Source organism: Alosa sapidissima, chromosome 19, assembly GCF_018492685.1.
Source record: "Alosa sapidissima isolate fAloSap1 chromosome 19, fAloSap1.pri, whole genome shotgun sequence".
NCBI lineage: Eukaryota > Metazoa > Chordata > Actinopteri > Clupeiformes > Clupeidae > Alosa > Alosa sapidissima.
The window spans coordinates 3,780,746-3,803,663 of NC_055975.1; the positions used below are offsets into that span (position 1 = coordinate 3,780,746).

A 22,918-nucleotide genomic window follows, 5' to 3' on the forward strand; every position below is an offset into this window, starting at 1 on the left:
TAACAGTACACCAGGTACTTCCACGTGGAATCCATGTTTCACAATCCCAAAGACCAAGAACTTTGTTCTTATTTATTGTATGTTTACCTTATATCTGAATTGTCTGAGGTATGTGATTCAAATGAATAATGTAACTATGGCAATTTTTTAAATATATGTGAATAAAGTAGGGTGTGCTTGCCACTGCTGACTGCCTTTGTTGAATGAAACAATACAACCCTTTCTGGATCAACATACTGTAGTGTAGAAAGATGAATTAAACCACCAATTACCAACACTATCCAATACACAGCCCTCTGTTGGTTTATTTAAAAGATTAGCTTTTAAAAGCCTGTTGAAATATGTACAGAGGCAACACATCATGGGGGAATTCTGAGCACCTAAAAATCTAATAATGATGATATATTGTATATACTGGTCTGTCCTCAAGCTTCTCCTTATGTGATTTGTGATTTAGCAATTACATTTTGGGAGTTCCCTAATCAGCTGTCATCTTTTGACTGCAAACACATCAGGATTTTCTATTGCATTTACAGTTCACCTGAATGTTTTAAGATACCAAGCTATGCTACTCAACATGCCCTCTATGAAGAGAAGTCGACATTCCATGATAACAAAGGACAAAAACCCCATGATCTTTTGCAAATGCTAAATTTATACCACCACCAAATAGCTGGAGGTTACATTTAAAGACACCCAATTTATATATGTCGATGGATATCATCTGTTCAAGTTAATGTTTCATTTCAAACTTGTACAGAACAATTTCACTGGGTTGCAAGTCCTCCTGTATCCAAACAGAACCGCAGGGCTGCACAGAGCACATCACCGGAGCACTCAAACAACTGGACAAGTGTGTAGGGGTAACACGGCCAGCCCATGCCTTTTAAGGACGTCCCTAAACTCAGGCAGTGAAACTAGTAAAGAACTTGCCCTAATTTTGGTAGATTTACACAAAGGCCAGTAAACGCCAGAGGACATATCAAACACACACACACACACACACATCTCATCCCAGCTGAGAGGAACGCACTTCTAGTTTAAGGGGAATCAGAGAAAAGGAGAGGGGAGCAGGAGGATGGCTCGAGGTTTGGCCATACACATATGTACCCGCTGACCTAAATTGCTGACAAAGGGCATTTGACAGAGGCCACCATTCCAGTTGCACTTATTCCTTGGACACGAGATTCCCAAGACTTCAATTCATTTTTGCCAACAATGAAATGCCTTTTTTAATACAATAAATAAAATTAGATACTCCACATGGATAGATTACACGATTACACAGATTAGAAATCTTCTATACAGAGAACAGCCTTTATATTCTGTTAATATGTTGGAAATAGCGGTGGTCTTGACCGTGAATGATTGAGGTCGGAACATATAGTCCACCACAGAGTGGGGCAGCAGTGTCATGGCCACGGGCCGTGCTGCTGGTCCACTGCTGCTGCTTCACAGCGCAGGGCTGGCCCGCTGCTCTCAGGGGCAGGCTTGTTGCGACGTGGTGTGGACGTGTGTTTTTTCGGTATCAGTTCTCACGCACCCCTTGGCCTGACCACCTTGACTGTGTGTCAGTCGGGTAGATGGCTCGGATTGCATAACGCTGATAATGTTTCGCCACATGCCTAAAATACCCCAGTTAAGGTGGGAAGGGTGACAGGGTCGCGGGGGGTGTAACAGAAGTGTGTTATGCTGCCATGTATTTACATTCTGGAATGTACTGTACTCAAGCGTCCCAGTGTAGATTGTAAAGGCACGCTGGATGGATGACTGCTCTGCTCTGCTTTGCTCGACTGGTCATGGCCTGAGGACTCCAAATCCACACAGGGTGAGAAACTGTAAAGTACACACTGAGCCAGAGTCCTGTCAGGACCAGACGTCCTCTGCAACGCAACGTATGCAAAACACGTGAGAGCGAAAGCTAAAACTGTTCAACATTCATGCCTGGCCGTTGGGACAGACACAGAAAGCGTATTTGGGAGCCGGTCAGCCCCACTGAAACAAAAACAACTGTCCCTTCCTCCACATGAAGAAATACAATCTGACATGGGGTGGGGGTTGGGGGTTAATCACTGCCAGTCAATACATTTGTCAATACAGTGTAGCGGGTAAATAACTGTTGGCCTGAGCTGTGTTGCTTCCGAGATTCGTTCTGTATAGCTGCTCATTCAGACAGCTTCGGATGATGCCATTGCTTAATTTGAATGCTCTCTTTCACTACGGCTGTCAGGTATCAGTGAGTTTTGGTCTCCTGTGTACTGGCCAAGCCAGCGACCTCTCCTGCACTGTTCTCTCCTTCTTGCCTGGGAAGGAGAGGAGGACAAGGGTGGGGAGGGAGGGAGAGGATGCCGTTGCTGCAGAGGCCGTCTACACCCTCAGGCCAATTTGTGACCAGATGAACTGGAGTGTAACGCAAATCACAGTCAACGGACAGGAGCACAAGTGATGAGAGGAGAGACTAGAAAGAGAGGGAGAGGGAGAGAGGGAGAGAGAGAGAGAGAGAGGGAGAGAGGGAGAGGGAGAGAGAGAGAGGTGGGGGATAGAGACTGTAATAGAGGACAGCAAGGGCAATGCCTGATGTTTCCCATTTTGAATGGCCTGTGATTTGTTACATTATAAGAAATAAAATACAGATTCTTCTACTGGATAACTCCAACATAAACACACAGACACACAGACACACACACACACACACACACAGACACACACACACACACACACACACACACACACACACACACACACACACACACACACACACACACACACACACACACACACGCCTATCCAGAGCTGTGATCTCACTTCCTTTGACATCAGCAGGCAGGCTGGGGGATGGGCAGAGGGTAGTAAAACTAGCTTTTTTTTTACAGCCGACTCTCCCCTCTGAGCTCTGCATGCAACGCTTGAGCGATACATTAGGCTACTCTGTTACCAACTAGCAGCATTAGCCAGCTAGCACACCGCCCTCCTCACAACAACAAAGCCTGTGGTCTCTCTAAACTGAAAATACACACAGCGAGCAGACAAATCAAATCTCAAAACAGATAGCTTTAAAGCAGCACACACAAGGCAGAGTAAGGAAATGAGAGAAGGGTGATCTCCTTTCTCAGAATCAAACAAATGACAATAAAAGTGTTCAGCCTACCTCTGAAGTGCATTAGGGCCACTGGCTGAAAAGGCCCGTTGGAGTTTGGTGCATCTACAACCATCCTGCCTCCAGCTTTATTGCATGTCAACATCTATACTCAACCAGGCAATCCACTTAAGGCAAGGAAGCAGCCTCCATTTTAGCACAAAAGCAGATCAGAAAATGAAGCTCTGGCTGCTGGAGGGAACTGGCTAGTTAGTGATGTCAGTGGGAAGGTTGACAGTGATTGGCTCAGGGCAGCCAGAGAGAATGATGTAATAGAGCTGCACACGGAGCTGGGAATCCATTGGCCAGGGAGAGGACAGAGGCGGGACCGCTGCTCCCTTTAGTCTCTTCCTCCATTCATTTGTGGCTGTCAAGATATTGCGCCTTTTCCCAAAGGCAGAAACCCCATGATAGCATAAGAGTATTTAGTGCACTCTCAAGCCATCTGTGCTCCTAACCTGTAACTAACACAAACACTTGATAAGCTTTTACATATCACCCCAGGCAAAATATAATTTTATATTATGTATGAGAAACATTGTTAATAACACAGATCAAACAAGATAATCTGAGTGAGATTTTTTTTTGTTAGATGAAAGAAATAAGAGCAATAAATCAGTAATGAATTTGAATAAATAAATAATAATAAAAAAAAAAACATGTTTGACTCAAAAACTTATCCTGCCAAGACTTTCAGAGCTGGTGGTAAAAATGTACACAAATAAATAAATAAATAAATAAATAAATAAAAACTAATTTCTGAGTTAATTCTCCCTCCCTTCCGGACACTCTGCCCTGAGTAATTAAGTCAGTAAGTACACGAGAGAATAAGCGAGCGCCTCGTCTTGCTGCCACTGCATGCACCGTGCACACAGGAAATGAAAAAGGCGAGAGGTGAGAGCTGCATGCTCAGGGAGTTGCCTCTCAGCTGACTGACAAGGATAACCGCACTCACAGGCAAACAGCTCGCTTTCCGAGCTCAAGCTTCAGCTGAGCATTTCTCAGAAGCATTGCCTTCTTTTCTTCCCTCACACTCAAATGCTCTTCTTTTTTACATGCCTAAAACTGGCCCATGGTTGGGTGCACAGTTTACCCTTTAGGGTAAAACATGCTACTCTTAACCACACCTCAGAAGTAGTTACTGTGGCACAACTCTGTTGTAGCTAATTAAACAGATGCATGTACGAAGATTAGCCAGAATAAGAAAGACACACAAATATAACAAAGATGGCAATTGATATTAGTTTTGATTTCCATGATTATTTATTTTGTATTCTTTAATAGTTAAGACCGGTGAGATAACTACAAAACGTTCTATATTGGACAAAATTAATGTAAAAATATTTTATTATCTGATAATATCTCAAGCCAAAGTTCTGTATGTATCTGCTCATCTGAAAGTAAGGTAACACCGGTGAATAGAACAAAACAATCTGCATCCGCAAAATAAGAGCAGAACTTCAAAACCAATCGACCACCAACGCCCACTAATGGGAAGCTATTATGTAGTAGCAAGGTTTAAATCCGAGAGAGGAACAAGCATGACAACTATTCCTGCTGTATGTCTATTTTTAAACTTTATAGTGTTGTGTTCATACGCATCTCCACAGTGCCGTGTCCTAACAGGGTGTGAATACTGTGCATGTCTACATGAAACTTTCTCCAGTTCCTCTTCCCCTTCCCCTTTGGTGTGTGGGGTAATGTCATCAAGTTCCTCAAGTAAACAAGCACTTCAAGTCACTTTTCTCACAGAGTTCCCAGATTGAAGCTCAGTGAAGAGTAGTCCTGATTTGCTTCCTATAAGAACATATCATCTGAGAACTGTTAAAAGCAAATTGCACAACATACAACTGCTACTCACTTTTATTTGTAAACAAGCCCTGCCCAAAAATGCGAGTCACTTTTCATAGAAAATTCTCAGATTGTAGCTCATTCATTACCAAATGGATCTTTTTATGGCACCGACCAGCACCTTTCTTTTAAAGAACCTGTCATCTGAGAACAGTTTAGAAGTATTTGAGTGCACAGCATATAACCACTAACCCCCTTCTCTCATTCTGTTACCCTCAAGGCTTTATATTTCACACCCAACCAGGACATAGACCTCTGCGCTCAGGCCTCCGAGAGACCAGGCACTCTCAGAGCACTGCCAAAGCATGCAATATCTATGGCAACCACAGAAGCATCCTGGAAGGTTAGCAGAGTTCTGAAGGGAATGGCAACTGTGGCCTCAGGAGGGTATACATGTGTGAGGTTGAGTTCCTCAGACTCAACTGTCACATTGCTACCACCACAAATATACTGTACATCTATTTTGCATCAGTCTTACCTCTGGGTTTTAATTCAAATTTAGTAAATAACAGGACTGTTCCTATAGTATAACATGTGTCTTCATAGCATCATAGCATTTGTGGAATAGAGGTATGAATGTTAGTATTATGCTTTTGTCTTTGCATTGTGTTTTCATGTGTACTTGCTTGTTTGGTTGTTTGCCCATGGTCTCAACATTACTGTAATCTAATTCCCAAGACTAACACAAGTCTTCCTCAGAGTACAAACTCCTCTTTCATGCTTCCAGGAAGATAATTGGTGCAATTTAAACTTCAAGCATAAGGTCAGTCATGACGTCATTCTGCCAGTTAGCCAGAGAGAGGTCACAACACTGCACAACTAAGACTATGCAATTCCATATGTAATGTCATTGTCAGATAAATGTAGTTTATTAAAAAAAAAAAAAGAAAGTCAAACTACTGCAAATGAACCTCAATGCACAATGTTAACAGTATCTATCTTCCCTCCTCATTAAGAGTCAAGAGCATTTAACCAGATTGGGGCCTCTCTTGAATTTTCACTTGACAAACTGTCAGATAAACTGCCGCCAATAGATGGCAGCAGTTCACCTTTTATGGAAATACAGATAGAGATAGATAGATACTTTATTGATCCCCAGGGGAAATTCAAGGTCTCAGCAGCAGCATACATACAACACAAACACATTCTTTAACAGCAGAAAGAGTAATTAAAGTATATAATATAAAAACACAACTAAGCAGTAAGGACAGTAGAAGATAAAGAATATGCTAAATATACTAAAATACAAATTATACTAACACTTAATACAATATATAAAAATATACTAAAATACAAATTACAAAAATACAAATTATACTAACACTTAATCTAAATCAATTCTAAAAACAGTATCCACATAGTGGTGATTAATAAATCAGAGGCGCTTGCAATGACTGAGGCAGGGACTGAGCCTGTGATTCTCTGTGCATAGTAAGGTATGGTAAGGTGCTCTAAGGTGCTCTGTGTGAATGAGTGTCATGGTGGTAGTGCAATGGTGATAGTGGTCATGGTGATAGTGCAAATGAGTAAGTCAACAGTGCAACAATGCAGAAATAAAGTAAAGTCTATATATCTATATATTTAACTATTTAAGAAAATGTATAAGTGTGGCCACAGTTCGGCTGTGGCATGGAGGGGGGGGGGGGTTATGCATATGTGCTGATGTGCTAATATAGCACGCAAACAGTGAGGCATAAAGACAGTGGTACAAGTGGCTAGTGGGCAGACAGTACCAAACATGGAGGGGGTGAAGAGGCAGACAGACTATGCAGAGAAGTCTATCTCTCCTCTTCCCTTAAGTGAGGCATTGAACAGTTCAATGGCCCTGGGGACAAATGACTTCCTCAGTCTGTCAGTTGTGCAAGGCAGTGAGCGAAGTATACAAATACAAATGCATTGTGAATTTCACTCTTCACAATTTAGACATAATGTGATAAGAAACAAACACATTTTTCATGATTTGAATATCTAAACAAATAAAATGTGTGTGTCCTTTAGCTTTTCTTACTTTTCTGAAGTGCAAACCACTTTATGTGCCACAAACGTTTTGGTGAATTCATTTGATCCACAATTTAACTGATAACAAAGGGCTAATTCGATACATTATATAGTAGGGGTTCCGTTGTACAGCAAATATCAAAGGGAACTTGCCCATGTTTTGTTTTGATTGTTATTGCATGTAAGAATGATCGTGCTGTGTGCGCTCCGTTTTCACACTATGCTAACAAGAACACCAAGCACTACTTATGAAACGCTGGTGTATACTGGGAACCGCCTCTTAAAAGCTACATCACAGCTGCCCACGGTCAGTCACAACCCAAATACTGCAACATGACTTTGCAGGAATGGGTCTCTGACGTTTCTGCCCGAGGAGAATGGCAGACTGGCAAGCTCCTCCAGAGTCTAATAATACTATCTGAGGGAAGTGGTTGTGCAAAGAGCACTACCTGGAAAATGGAGATGAATGTGCCTCTCTAGTCCAGAAGAAGGTTTATAACATTTCCAATGCCTTAAGAAGATAACAAGATCATCTCTTCAAAAGGGAGACATACTGTTTTTCCTTACAAATAGACTATTATACAGGGTTCTTCACTATCACCTGTCGTACAGTTCTGGTGTTGGCAAAGACTGATATGAGTATTTGTTCATAATAAAGATTTTATGAGACCTAAGCATTTAGGTTGCCTTGGTAGGGTTGTCTGTAAATAGAAGAAGCTGAATGTAATTAAGACTTCCTAAAATAACCAATCCCTTTATCAGTGCTGGGAGCCGGAGATCCCAGTGCTTATTTCGACTTCATTGACAAATCCCTTAACCTGACTCTGGGCGCAGACAACCCCCATTGAGCACATCTGAACTGATTCAGGATACAACTCATGCCCATTAAATATTAATGACACATAGATTGACAGATTTAAGAAAGCACATAGATTGACAGATTTAAAAGGAAGCTACACCAGCTCAACCAAGGTCGAAGGCATGTTGAGATATCTCTGCTTTGGTCTGATTGAATGCTTTGGCTGTATAGATAAAAGAGCAGTTTGTTTGTGCAGCGTGTACATTTAGGGAGTCCCATACGGGCCAACTGTCTGAATCTTCTTCATGTTGTCCAAACATCTCATTGGCCCTGACCTACTTTTAGTCCTCAGATATGCTGTGGTAATGTGTTTGGCCGCTCCAACCTTTTCAAGTTCAGACACGCTCAGGAGGCTCCCACCTCTTCCAGGTAGCTGTCTAAACAAGATCATAGACTGAGGAGGGGGCCAGGCCAGGGACCTGACCACTGCACAAGACTAACCCCTCCTAAGAATATCAGTGAGTGGCGATATTGGGGGGAATCACCGAGGGATGACCAATGTTTTCCCACACTGGGTCTCAGTAGATTCTGTGTGTAGTTACATGATAGTAATGTTAAGCTGAAGCTTCACTCACACTGTCAACAGCAGTCAACCGCAGGCCCTGAACAACATGGTCATGGGTCATTGGTGACACCTTGAAACTCTTACTAGTATGACCTGAGTTATAATGGTAGACCAATCAGGTACAGCAAAACAACACATAGTAGTATGTGAATGTCATGAATGATTGAAGTTCATGAAAAATTCATGTCATAAATATGAAATTGTGGGAGAGCAGTTAATCATGCTAAAGGTGCACAGCTGCAGCACAGGGATTTTGTTTGGGCAGGTGCAGAGTTTGGTCATCATGCCAACTGAAAAGCATGGGGTGCTACAGCACAGGAGAAGAGGCAGATGATAACAGCTTGTTTGTGAACAACAAGAGGAAGCTAGACGATCAATAGCGGTGTCTCAAGTGAAACCAGGGCAATGGATAAACTTGCTTGATGTTGAGAGGAGGAAGATCCGCTGCACTATGGTTTTAAAATCACTGGCGTGTTTGCTTGAAAACAAGAGGGTTGAGATTAACTCTTTGACCGGTTAATGACAGGTACAGTACAATTAATGTTGTGTGAGAGGGCCAGAGAAGTGAACATCAGGCAAATACAAGCAATAGAGGAGGATGATGTTGGAAGGTCATAGGAAGTCCCACAGTGTATTGCTGTGACTATTTTGAGACACAGACATGATGTTGTATTCTGAGTGTGAACGCATCACCTACTTTAATGAACTAACTATTCCCTTTGAAGATGCAATGGAGCAAGCCTTTGAAAGGAAGTTAAAGGATGCAGAACTGGTAGCAGAAGCAAGGGAACAAGGCTGGCAAGCACATACAAGACCAGTAGAGATACTAGAGGCTTTTTAGCAATGACAGCCACAACCCTTTTACTGGATTTGTTTTATTTCTGAGAACAGTCACTGAAAGGAACTTTAAAGGAGTTGACTGAGGCTGCTGAAAAGGCAAACCAAGAGTTAGGGCTGAGGCACAGACTACTTAGGGTCATCTTATGACCTGAACTGACTGGGGGTAAGTAAAATCTTGTCACTATGTTTCCGGGGTGATACGTTTTGGTATCTCTGTTGGTAATGTGTCCTAACCCATCATGTGTGGAGAGGTGTTTATCCGAGAAAGGCAGACAACACTGTTGAGCCTTTTGGAGGTGTTGTGGGCTTAATTCACCAAAACACAGATGAAGAAAGGTGCCTGCTTGAAAACTGCAGAGAAATGCTCATGATGGATTCTCTGTTGGTGATTTTTTTTTAATTCTTCGGTTGGGCTACATTAACTGTAAATGAGTACTTGCTAAAAAACCTATACTTGTTGCTTAGTTGATGCTGTTGATGTTCTTGCTGCTTTGCATGCCCACCTAGATCGCCTTTCAGAGAGATACTTGTCTGGAACAGCATAATTCACTAATATTTCCATCAGACCCCACAAAGGTAGGACCAATCATCCAAGAGGGGATGACGCTATAGTTTCAAAATATAAATTGGCTGTAAAGAATAGCAGCATCGCCTGCAAACATCAGAAATTGTATAAGTATAAGTATATATACTCTTTTGATCCCGTGAGGGAAATTTGGTCTCTGCATTTATCCCAATCCGTGAATTAGTGACACACACACAGCACACACTAATCCCGGCGCAGTGAGCTGCCTGCATCAACAGCGGCGCTCGGGGAGCAGTGAGGGGTTAGGTGCCTTGCTCAAGGGCACTTCAGCCGTGCCTACTGGTCGGGGTTCTAACCGGCAACCCTCCGGTTACAGGTCCGAAGTGCTAACCAGTAGGCCACGGCTGACCCTCAAATTGTTGTTGGAAGGATGTGTACATTTATTTACAGCAAAGGTAGGCCTACACCAGTTTGTAAAGTTTAGCCGAAGTACAGTAGGAAGTAACGTTAGGAATCCTGGATCAATGTGATTGGTTAAGCTGGACCTGGACCAATTATTTTAAAATGGTATACATTTTGGTATACACAGTTTCATAATATTACGGTTATAAGCATCAGAGGAGTTTCATTTGTTTGCTTATCTGAATATAGCTGACTTATTTTCTACCTGCAGGCCACGGCCAGAGGAACAGACCACCTCTTTTCAATCCATGCAAGCCCTCTGTTATCACGGGGATCCAGTGTGTCTTCAAGATAAGGGCTTAGGGTGCTTGTCATCATGATTCAAGGTAAACATTCACTGGCATCCGCTACGCCATAAATTATGCAGAAAGCTATCCTCTGGACGTGAATCCACATGGCCCATGAATACTTAATACAAGGCCTGGATTTCCACACAGTGGGTCAGTGCAAGGTAGGCTCTGAGCCATTACTTGCAATCAGCCTTGAGTGAATGGCTGTGCCTGTGTACTACATGCAATGCTTGAGAGGAGAAAAATGGGGCGGCCTTCTCCCACTGTGAACCAACAGTGACCTTATAACCTTGGAGGGTTTGAATGTGACTGCACATACTGTATGTGCAGTGGGAATGTTCTGATTAGAGCCATCATAGTGCCGTCAGTTCTGTGGCATGTTGTGCCCCCCCCCCCACACTCTCTTTCTCTGTGTCTGTGTGTGTCTCTGTGTCTTAACCTTTGAAGGCCGGCAGTCTTTGCAGCTCTCGGTTGTTGCTGATGGGGAAGCACGAGTTGCTCAGGCGACGCTCCTTCTTGAGTGTGGCTTGCGATGATGACAATGGCTGCTTCACCCGCAGAAGCTGGGCAGTAGGAGGGGCGCCACTGCTACCCCTCATGGTGGTGCCCTGCATAAAAACAACAAGAGTCATATATATATACATATATATATATATATATATATATATATATATATATATATATATATATATATATATATGACAGAGATAGAGAGAGGGAGAGGGAGGGGGAGAGAGAGGGAGGGGGAGGGAGAGAGAGAGAGAGAGAGAGAGAGGGGATAGGGTTCCCATTACCACCCCGAGTTCCTGTCTGAGGAAGTTGTGGATCACTGTTACCAGGAGGGGTTTATCAAACCATGGGCCAAGGGCCATCAGGAGCCATGACTGGCTGCAGGGGTCATGTTGCCCCTGTTCGAGCAAGATCAGGTGTTTCCCCTGTTTATGCAATCTGAGCACCGGCTTTGTGCTGCTGCTGTTGTGGATGGTGATAGACGACGTGGACCATCAGATCAACTGAGGTGTCCCTAATCCTAACATGTCAAAAGCCTGATTCCTCAGGCAACCAATGGCCGGAACAGCTCCTCTGATTAAATAAGGCCTTGCATGGGTGATGTCATGATGTTCATATTGGGGATGGTAGAGTGTAACAAAGACATAATACTTACGTATAATTTCAGTATATGATACACTGTTTCATTTTGTTTCAATAACTTAAGCTGTTTTAAGTACAGCATAATGACAATAAGCCAGCCTGCTGTGATTGCAAGAATAAGAAAACACTACAATATTTCCACGTGTTTTTTTTTTATCACATTATAATTGAATGCTTTAAAAGTATTAAAAGTGACTGGTTTAAAAGTAATACCATTACAACAAACCAAATCCACAAAATAAACAAAAACATTTCAAACTGTGTTGAGCTATGTGTTATGCTGTCATTGTGCTAGTAGTGCTGCCTGCATGCACATTAGCACTATCTGGAATGAGATTTCACACCACACACAGTTTTTTTTCTGAAACATCTAAGCAAGCAGAAAATCCTTGAACAACAGCAACATCAAGAAGTAAGCAGAGGGAAAATGGAAGGCAAAGGGAAAACAGCCACACCAGCAAAACAACTCAGGGTGTGTTCTTTTGAGCCTTTACAATTCATCAGTCAACCATTGCCACAACAAACACAAACTACACATCTGAACACGAGGAGGCATTTTGGTCATGGTTTTCAATGAGGATAACTTTGATAAAAACTCAACAGCTTTCACAACGGGATGCAGCTTTTTCCTCATTCCATTTATAAGTGTGTCTGAATATAGATCGGATCAGAGGGACGAAAGGATTTTCTGACAACTTCCCCAGCCTATTTCTGAGTGTCTTCAACCCTTGTTACCTAACCTCTAATGGTCTGTCTCTTTAGTCAGAAGCCTGCAGAACCATTGGTGAGGCACTTAGCCTACATGCAACTTCTATATTTCCATATAGCCTAATACACGTGAAGAACCCTCACAAAACAAATACAGGAACCACAAACAAATGACACCCTGTTTCTTGCATTTGCATTTTTATAAGAATCATATATACATGTGCAAGGTTAACATATAATGATAATGAAGTGCACTGCTCAATTGCCATTTAGGCCTATGAACCATATTTAAACAATCAAAATCCATTAACCTACCTCATTTTCAGAGTTGTGATTGTCGTTTTTACTCCCACTTTTGCTTGACCTCCCAGTCTTTGAGGATTCCTAAAATAAAATGAGTTGCATTACATTTTTCACTTTACCCTGCAATGTCCTGCGGACATAGTGATAGATAAATAGACTAGATAGATAGTATAGATTAGATGCAATTCTTCTATTGATATTGTTCTTACCTTATCTTTTTTGGACTTGTTCGGCATTTTTTTTCTGAGAGCTCCTCCCGTGCCCTCCACGGATATACCCCCGGGACACACGGTCTTCCACCTTCACTTTTACTAGCTGATAGTGCTGTTCCGTCCCTCACACACGCGCGCATAGCCTGATACGTATGCGCGCAAACACAGAGTGCGCACAATCACAAACACAGCACTACACAAACACCCACCCACCCCACACCACACACCTACACCCCCCCCCCCCCCACACACACACACACACGCACAGACACACTCCTACAACTTGATTCGTTGTTGACCAACATGTGACTTTACAGTATGCTACATTTAGCGCTTCAACCACCACTGGCATGACAATAACGCACGATTGTACATGTCCATGAGAATGAACAGTAATCCAACAAATTCACAAGAATAAAATGTAGCACAAATATCTGAGGAAATTCTATGTAGTCTGTTGTATTTCATTGTTTGAATGTAAACTGATTTTACAAACTTGTCTGCCTCATGGAAATTGCAATTTGCTAGCATGTGAGACAGGTAAAGACCGAATCAAAGATGTACATTATCGCCCCCCAACGGTAAAATATGTCATGAAATAAACACAGTATTTTTCACAAAGTTGTTTTAGTTGTCTATCTCCTAGGCAGACTGCATAAAGTTTTGTTGTGTGTGATCAGTAAATTCATAAGTGGAGTAGCCTAGGCCTAGACTAATTACGCCTAAGCAACACAAGGTCAATGTATATCCTGGTGTTAATTACAATTAAGAATGAAACAGTTTCGCGTTTTAAATGGCTTTTACAATGGGCTATAGGCCTACTGAAAGTCAAAGTCCCTTATACATTTTCTGACATTGTTTCTGTGAGGGCAACAAAGCACCTTGTCATGGGGAAACGTCAGACCCAGTACACTTCCCTAACACTTCCTTTGCTTTGTGGGTATTGTAGTGTTTTGCAGTTTCTCACCACTATTAATTCACCATGAAAAACTACAATCCCCAGAATGGCATGCATCCATAAATCTCACAACGCTGTCCTGTATCCGCGTTCTCTCCTGCTGCGAGTTGACACATCAGTCGGTTCGGTTGATGCAGTGAACGTAGTAGTTCTTGCTGAGTAGTCCGGTCTGAGAAGTCTACAGTCTCTGGCGTTTCGGAATCTGTGAAAATGTCTGACGGCGGGGGTGGTGATGACGGCGGCACTATGGAAGTGTCTGCCGCTGTGCAGACAGTTGCCGATATATCTGTTTTGCAGAAACATATTCGCAAACTTGTTCCCTTGCTTCTAGAAGATGGCGGCGAGGTACCGGCCGCCTTGGAAACCGCCCTAGAGGAAAAAAGCTCTATTGAGCAAATGAAAAAATTTCTCTCTGACCCTCAAATCCATACCGTTCTTGTGGAAAGGAGCACCCTAAAAGGTTAGTTTGATTTTCAGTCTTAAAACCCTTGCTCATTTTCATAGATGGTCGTTAGCATAACAAAGCAATTCAGTCTGTTTTTGATAGCTAGCAGCTAGCAGCTCTGTTACTGATGTCTCGCTAACGTTAGCTCGGATTGACAGCGTTAGCCAAAGCAGAGCTGTCTGCCAAAGTCTTCGCTGCGTAGCTACGTTTGTAACTGATGGGACATTTCCAGGCAATTTAGCATGCACACATGCCAAGCTTGATGTATTGATTTAAATTGAGTTGTTCGCTCGCTGCAAACGTCCTTTTAGAGATTTCTGCATTTGTCTAACGTTAAATGGACTCAAACCAACACTTATTAGCTAGTCAGTGAGTAGTTAAGTTACTGTCGTTTTCCACAATCTTCCATGTGCACGAACATGTGTCATTGCCACTGTTTAAGATGAAGATACACTGGGTGATTGCTCACTAGCTAGCTTCACGAATGTGATTTTGATGAATCATGTATCATAGCCTACCACGCCCTATGGTGATGCCCATTGACAGTAAAGTTGCAGCTGCATCTAACGTTGCACGACTAGATACGTTAAAATATAGAACCTCCATTGTCTAGTTTTGCTGTGCGTATGGCAAAAAAAAAAACACATGAAAAGATATTTCGAAATTTTCGGAAGATTTTTAGAAATGCCTCACATTGTGTAAGACATAGCCTACGTAATTGTCGTGTATGTTGGCAACGTAAAATAAACTGCACCACTACCATATTTGCAATTGCATCAAGTGATAATGAAATTTACCATAGCCATCTCTTTGTATGTTAATGGAAACCTAGCCGGTCCTAACATTTAAATTCTCTCAAGGCTTTGGGTTGGCAGGTGCCTTATATATTCACTGATGTATCCCTCATCAGTTAATTAAATATTTTGTTCATGTGTATGATTTGTGTGGTGCATCTCAATACTAAAGTCCGTTCAAGTTCATGGCGTGTTGAGTATTAGTAGCAACCCCTGCTGCAATGCAGATCAGAGCCTCCGCTCTGCTTTGTTGCTCTGACTTTATCTGGGGCATAGCATGTGACAGGGAGGCAGCAGAACACAAGACCAGCCTGTCTCCAGCCTAACCCAAGGCTACAGTGACTAAACACTTTTTTATTTGTGGTGGTCTGGTCTGTGGGTTCTCATATTTCTGTGGTCAAATCAATGACTCTGGATCAGTGGTATACCAGTAAATTGAGCCTGTCCTCTTTGGACAGTGTTTTATTTTTATTTGTTTTGTGTATTTGTTTATTTTTGTAACAGTCTGCAATATGTAGGCCAGTTATTTCTCATCTCTTCCATTTTAGGAAACTGGAACACTTGTGCTATTTGTAAATCTGGGCAAGGCTCTTCTCTCAAGGGTCATTACTGCTTATTTGGGCTCTACACAAGTTTAAGTTTCATATGTATTTCATATAACTGTATAGGACACTGAATCTTGGATCATGATCAGTTACCTTACCAAGTGTACTGACCTGCATATTTAATGTTTGTCTTGCTCCATCAGAGGATGTGGGGGATGAGGGCGAGGAGGAGAGGGAGTGCATCTCCTATAATGTCAGCATTGACATTCATTATGGCCTGAAGTCCAACAGGTATGCCTGTGTACTTGCCAGCCTGTGTTCCGTATTCACCACATCATTAATTAATAGTGACGCATCCTTCAGTCATGTTGAAGGCTGCACCTTCCATATTGCCATGTACTTTTTCATTTAGTTTCCCTTTGCTCTGTCTTCATGTTTTCCTTTCATTTTGTCTGTTTTTGGTCTGCCTTTCATTCAGTCTGTGTTTCCTCCTTTCTGCCTTTGTACCATTCTCTCTTGTATGACTAAATGTATGTTTGTCTGTCTTCCTACACACTTTTCTGAATAATGCCAGGCCATAGCCTTCTGACTGCCCCAATTGTGTCTTGACCTTTTGACTTTGATGTTTTGTGTTCCAGTCTGGCCTTCATTAAGAGGACTGGAGTGGTGGATGCAGATAAGCCCATCTCTACACAGGTGCGTGTGCTCACTCTGAGTGAGGACTCCCCCTATGAAACACTCCATTCCTTCATCAGCAATGCAGTGTCCCCCTTCTTCAAGTCCTACATCCGCGAGTCTGGCAAGGCAGACAGGTAAGCCAGCAGGATATGAAGGGACTTTTTAATAGCAAGAAATATTATCTATATAATGATTTATGTAGATTTATATGGATATTGTTTGAGTTATGGGTAAGTGTGGTTTGTAATGAAAACAAGACATATTTCATGATTTATATTTTGATGTACTGCATTAAGTATGAAAATGCTATGCTTTCCAGCAGTCTGAAGTCTGCATGGTGTTCTTTTAATAACCTCTCTAAATGTTAAATAGTAGCATGTGAACCTTTGAAGGCAATGCAGAGTAAAGCATATTTATGAAACCCTCTAAATCTCCTTCTTAAGGGATGGTGACAAGATGGCGCCCTCCGTGGAGAAGAAGATTGCAGAGCTGGAGATGGGTCTCCTGCACCTCCAGCAGAACATCGAGATCCCGGAGATCAGCCTCCTCATCCACCCAGTCATTACCAACATCGCCAAGCAGTGCTACGAGCGTGGTGAGAAGCCCAAGGTCACCGACTTCGGCGACAAGGTTGAGGACCCCACCTTCCTCAACCAGCTGCAGGCTGGTGTCAACCGCTGGATCAGGGAAATCCAGAAGGTGAGAATTTTGAGTAGTTTCTAAAGACCATTCCAGCTAGGCTGATGACTTGAAGGGGGGAATGTGGACAAGGTTTCAGATTTAGACTACACATTCTACACAGCTTTTTGCCTATGGTATCTGAACATTTCCCTGTTCTCTTCCCTTCCGCCAGGTAACCAAACTGGACCGTGACCCGGCCTCTGGTACAGCCCTGCAGGAGATCAGCTTCTGGTTGAACCTGGAGCGCGCGCTCAACCGCATCCAGGAGAAGCGTGAGAGTCCTGAGGTCCTGCTCACTCTGGACGTCCTGAAGCACGGCAAACGCTTCCATGCCACCGTCAGCTTCGACACCGACACTGGTAAGAGGTTCTTTTTGTAAGGCACCATCCGACCCCTTGTCCCCAGTACCACCCCCCAATGTTCTCCTCTCTGTTGTGGTATGAAAATGAGGGGGTGGTGATTGCAAAATGTGTTTCAAGAGTTTCACAAAGAGTTTTCCTCAGGCAAACAAAGCCATAACAAGTAATTAGCAACTAGCAACACCATATTTTAAAAAGGAAAAAAAAGAAAAAGAATTTCAGTTTCTGTGAATATAATTGATTCAAATTCAATCAATTATCTCTCACACTGTCAACCATCCATCCAAGGGTTTCTGTTTTCACTTAAACAATGAGAAGGTATAATAAACTTTATGAAATTGATTTGAACATCTCTTTGAACATCAGGTCTGAAGCAGGCCGTGGAGACGGTGAACGACTACAACCCCCTGATGAAGGACTTCCCGCTCAATGACCTGCTCTCGGCCACCGAGCTTGACAAGATCCGCCAGGCACTGGTGGCCATCTTCACCCACTTGCGCAAGATCCGCAACACCAAGTACCCCATCCAGCGGGCCCTGCGATTGGTTGAGGCCATCTCACGTGACCTTAGCTCCCAGCTCCTCAAAGTCTTGGGCACCAGGAAGCTGATGCATGTGGCCTATGAGGAGTTTGAGAAGGTGGGTGTGCTTTTGTTTGCTGTCAGTTTACCAAAATACATGTCTGATGTAGACATCTTTACGGTATACATCAAGCAAGCATATGTTTTTTTTTTTTTCTGACCACCATTGCAACATTTTATAACATACTCAAATATGTCCATTACAGACATCCTTTCTGAATGCGTAGAGTACTTTGACCTGACCACCTTTTTTTTTAAAGGGTTTCTAACTACTGTATATTTACACACATTACCATACCATTTCTGACGTGGAAGTCCTTCTTGTGTGCTTGCAGGTCATGGTAGCCTGCTTCGAGGTGTTCCAGACCTGGGAGGATGAGTATGAGAAGCTGCAGGTGCTGCTGAGGGACATTGTGAAGCGCAAGCGTGAGGAGAACCTGAAGATGGTGTGGCGCCTGAGCCCGGCTCACCGCAAGCTTCAGTCCCGTCTGGACCACATGAGGCGCTTCCGCCGTCAGCACGAGCAGCTGAGGGCTGTCATCGTGCGCGTACTGAGACCACAGGTAGAGGATGTAGGGGAGAGAAGTCTTTAGGTTTTTATGATTCCACTGGAGAAAGATGCAGGGCTTAAAGTTCTCAGCCATTAAGTTTAGGTGTGGAATATATAGACAGCCTGAAACATTTCTGATGACTTCAGACAAGGACATTTTCTTTGAAGCCCTGAAGATGTCTTAAAATGGCTTGGTTAAACACAAAAGGGTACTGGTCACCAAGAAATAAGTCTGATGCATATATATTTTGTAAACTTTTAATTACATTTAATTTAAAGTAATAAATGAAATGCTTATAATACAAGCTTGTTTCATGCATTCATTGCATCTGTTTTACCACTACATTTGTCATGTGAAGATAAATATTGTTATTTTCAGTTGAATAATGCCTCTTCATTTCAGCGGTCTTCCCAGGCCTGCGCTCTTTAACCCTTATGTCTCCTCCTGGCCTCAGGTGTCCACTGTGCCCCAGCACGCTCAGGGTGAAGCGGTAGATCCTCCCGACATGAAGGTGGCCGAGGTTCTCTTCGACGCCGCCGACGCCAATGCCATTGAGGAGGTGAACCTGGCCTACGAGAACGTGAAGGAGGTGGACGGCCTAGACGTGTCGAAGGAGGGCATGGAGGCCTGGGAGGCGGCCATGAAGCGCTATGACGAGCGCATCGACCGCGTGGAGACACGCATCACCGCTCGCCTCCGCGACCAGCTGGGCACCGCCAAGAACGCCAACGAGATGTTCCGGATCTTCTCGCGCTTCAACGCGCTGTTTGTGCGCCCGCACATCCGCGGTGCCATCCGCGAGTACCAGACACAGCTCATCCAGCGTGTCAAAGACGACATCGAGTCACTCCACGACAAGTTCAAGGTGCAGTACCCACAGAGCCAGTCGTGCAAGATGAGCCACGTGCGCGACCTGCCGCCCGTCTCGGGCTCCATCATCTGGGCCAAGCAGATCGACCGGCAGCTGACGGCCTACATGAAGCGCGTGGAGGACGTGCTGGGGAAGGGCTGGGAGAACCACGTGGAGGGCCTCAAGCTGAAGCAGGACGGCGACAGCTTCCGCGCCAAGCTCAACACGCAGGAGATCTTCGACGACTGGGCGCGCAAGGTGCAGCAGCGCAACCTGGGCGTGTCGGGACGCATCTTCACCATCGAGAGCACCCGCGCGCGAGGGCGCACGGGCAACATCCTCAAGCTCAAAGTCAACTTTCTGCCTGAGATCATCACCCTGTCCAAGGAGGTGCGCAACCTGAAGTGGCTCAGCTTCCGCGTGCCACTGGCCATCGTCAACAAGGCCCACCAAGCCAATCAGCTCTACCCGTTTGCCATCTCGCTCATCGAGAGCGTCCGCACCTACGAGCGCACGTGTGAGAAGGTGGAGGAGCGCTCCTCCATCTCCCTGCTGGTTGCAGGACTGAAGAAGGAAGTGCAGGCCTTGGTCACTGAAGGTATCGCTCTCGTGTGGGAGTCCTACAAGCTGGACCCATATGTCCAGCGCTTGGCCGAAACAGTCTTCAATTTCCAAGAGAAGGTTTGTTCTCCATAATGTTCTGAAAGCATTTTGGTCATAAAAACCAACTGATGTAATTTGGCAGTAGATTGACATATGCTCCAAATATCTTTTTAGATATGGTGTCCCAACATATAAAGATACCAATTACAGCAGAAGCGTGATTAACATGAATTTGAAATGTTTCATAAATTGGATTCCTCTATTTGTTTCCCTTACCTCCTCCTGACCTCAGGTTGATGACCTGCTCCTGATCGAGGAGAAGATTGACCTTGAGGTGCGTTCTCTGGAGACCTGCATGTACGAGATGAAGACCTTCAGTGAGATCCTCAACCGTGTGCAGAAGGCCGTAGATGACCTCAATCTCCACTCCTACTCCAACCTGCCTATCTGGGTCAACAAACTGGACATTGAGGTCAGTATTAATAGGTTATGGTTGATTTGGAAGGTTAATCTTTGACTTGGAGCTTGGTGCTACATCATAGTGCCATAACCAGTACAGGTATTGTAAATATGGATTTATAAATATGGATTTTATATTTAAGTAAAGGCAGTGTTCATGTCTTTGGACTGTTCAACTCTCCCTTTGGTATATGGCACAGCTTTCGTTGTTTTACTTTTCACGGTTTTATACTGTAGCTTGAATGTCAGTCGAGTTTGTAAATGAATAAATGTAATGCTTTTGCAGATTGAGAGGATCCTGGGAGTGCGTCTGCAGGCTGGACTCAGGGCCTGGACTCAGACTCTGAGAGGACAGATGGAAGACAAAGCCGATGTGGACATGGACACCGAAGCTCCGCAAGTCAGCCACAAGCCTGGAGGAGACCCAAAGATCAAGGTATGTGTGGAACATTATAGTAGTATACCCAAGCCATTTATTTTAAGCTACTCTTCCCTTGAACCATAGAATAAATCATCATTTATAGAAAAGGCACTTCAATTTTTAATGCAAGGGGCATTAAAGACATATATTGCACATGGTAGACAAAAGTTTATGCAATAGTGCTACAGCCTTAAGACATTTATATGACATGAGACAATATATAAACTGCACAGTGTAATATTTAACCTGAAAGTGCCTTGATCACAATTTGTCTGTAGGGGTCACCGTCAAAACTCTAAGAGCCAGAGCCATAACTATAACATTCATTGTCTCTTTGTTTTCACCCTGCAGAACATTATCCATGAGCTGAGGATCACCAACCAGGTGATCTACCTGAATCCTCCCATTGAGGACTGCCGCTACAAGCTGTATCAGGAGCTGTTTGCCTGGAAGATGGTCATCTTGGCCCTACCCAGGATCCAGAGCCAGAGATACCAGGTCTGTAGCTGCTCTAAGCATTTCAACATTTAGTAGCCATGGTGTTTGCTTAAATGTATGGCATTGTTAGAAAACAATAAAATGATGGAAACCAAGATAAACAAACAGCACTTTTTGATGGTACTCTGATTCTGTGCTATGTTGAGCAGGTTGGTGTGCACTATGAGCTGTCTGAGGAGGAGAAGTTCTACCGGAATGCCCTGACCAGAATGCCAGACGGGCCAGCGGCACTGGAGGAGGCTTACAACGCTGTCAAGGAGAACGTCCAGGAGGTGGAGCAGTACGTCAAGGTGAGCCACAGCTGTTATGGTTGTGTTTTTGTTCTTATTTGTGTGAGAGCTCCTAGATGTGCGTGGTGGTTTGTGGGTTGAGAATAGTGGTACTGTTGAAATGTGGAGTTGAGAAAAGATCAGATGTGAGCTGGTCAAACCACACAAAGTCAGACGATCAGTCATCAGATTTGCATTCCACTACAAGTGTTGAGTTTACGCCTTCCTTCTCTGCTCGCTCCCCCAGGTGTGGCTCCAGTACCAGTGCCTGTGGGACATGCAGGCTGAGAATATCTACAACCGCCTGGGTGAAGACCTCAACAAGTGGCAGGCCCTGCTGGTGCAAATCCGCAAGGCCAGGGGCACATTCGACAACGCTGAGACCAGGAAGGAGTTTGGCCCTGTGGTCATTGACTATGGCAAGGTACACCATCACTTGTGCTATCATCCTCAATTCTCTTTGGTTGCTAAATTCTCTTTAATGCACCCTTGATGCACCGTTTCTTGTCCTCAAACTGACGGAGACCACCAACATTTCTCTTTAGACACTTCCTTGTAGGCTTTTGCTGTAGTCATGGAGATGATAAATAGCAACGCCGTTGTGAATGGCACTCCTGGTCGGCTGAACTTTTACTTAAAAAAAAAAAAAAAAAAAAAAAAAAAAAAACTCCCGGTCAGCTCAGTAGACATGAAATTAAAATATGACCGAAGCACTTCTGGTTTAAGCTATTATCTACGATCTAAGCATTGTTTACACTCCCACACTGTTACATGTTGTTAACTGGACTGAACATGGTTAATGGAGATATGGACTATTTCTGTTTGTTATGCACTTCATTGTAATGTGCTCAATTTCTCAAAATGACAAGTCCTTATTTTCAACTCAACTCTTGATTTGTTAATTTTTGTCCTGTTTTTAAATAAATGAGGTAATTAAAAATGTTGTAACTTTTTGAAAACACAGGTCCAATCCAAGGTGAATCTTAAGTATGACTCCTGGCACAAAGAAGTCCTCAGCAGGTTTGGACAGATGCTGGGCAACAACATGCAGGACTTCCACTCCCAGATCTCCAAGGTGAGATTGTCAGTACTAGCAAAGCCAGGATGGAAAGAGTAGTGATAACTTAACTTGTTTTCTCACCTTAATATTGATGTTAATTATTGTTGTTTGTTTTGATATTGTCCATCATAGTCTCGGCAAGAGCTGGAGCAGCACTCTGTGGACACGGCCAGCACCTCCGACGCTGTGACCTTCATCACCTATGTGCAGGCGCTCAAGCGCAAGATCAAGGCATTCGAGAAGCAAGTGGATGTGAGTGAAAGTG

At 43.6% G+C, this 22,918-nt stretch overlaps 2 protein-coding genes across 8 annotated transcripts in view; one reads left to right on the plus strand and one right to left on the minus strand.

Moving 5' to 3' along the window:
• Positions 1–13,044, minus strand: part of ppp2r5ca (protein phosphatase 2, regulatory subunit B', gamma a) — a 30,777-nt gene extending 17,733 nt beyond the window's left edge. For 2 of the 5 annotated variants that reach the window (XM_042072867.1, XM_042072866.1), the window contains exons 1-3: positions 12,900–13,044; positions 12,703–12,771; positions 10,967–11,135 (exon numbers count right to left, since the gene is read on the minus strand). In XM_042072867.1, coding sequence (XP_041928801.1) covers positions 10,967–11,135; positions 12,703–12,771; positions 12,900–12,926 — 265 coding nt within the window. In that variant the 5' untranslated portion in view covers positions 12,927–13,044. Of the gene's footprint in view, positions 1–3,148; positions 3,669–10,966; positions 11,136–12,702; positions 12,772–12,899 lie in introns of those variants that run through there. The other 3 variants (XM_042072869.1, XM_042072868.1, XM_042072870.1) reach the window with 3 other exon arrangements.
• Positions 13,045–13,956: 912 nt separating this feature from the next.
• dync1h1 (dynein, cytoplasmic 1, heavy chain 1) overlaps positions 13,957–22,918 on the plus strand; it is a 42,724-nt gene continuing 33,762 nt past the window's right edge. For all 3 annotated transcript variants that reach the window (XM_042072863.1, XM_042072865.1, XM_042072864.1), the window contains exons 1-15: positions 13,957–14,320; positions 15,848–15,935; positions 16,283–16,456; positions 16,766–17,021; positions 17,176–17,362; positions 17,729–18,000; positions 18,278–18,505; positions 18,948–20,024; positions 20,239–20,418; positions 20,692–20,841; positions 21,178–21,324; positions 21,474–21,614; positions 21,841–22,017; positions 22,558–22,668; positions 22,786–22,905. In XM_042072863.1, the coding sequence (XP_041928797.1) occupies positions 14,071–14,320; positions 15,848–15,935; positions 16,283–16,456; positions 16,766–17,021; positions 17,176–17,362; positions 17,729–18,000; positions 18,278–18,505; positions 18,948–20,024; positions 20,239–20,418; positions 20,692–20,841; positions 21,178–21,324; positions 21,474–21,614; positions 21,841–22,017; positions 22,558–22,668; positions 22,786–22,905 (3,558 nt within the window). In that variant the 5' untranslated portion in view covers positions 13,957–14,070. The remainder of the gene's footprint in view (positions 14,321–15,847; positions 15,936–16,282; positions 16,457–16,765; positions 17,022–17,175; positions 17,363–17,728; positions 18,001–18,277; positions 18,506–18,947; positions 20,025–20,238; positions 20,419–20,691; positions 20,842–21,177; positions 21,325–21,473; positions 21,615–21,840; positions 22,018–22,557; positions 22,669–22,785; positions 22,906–22,918) is intronic.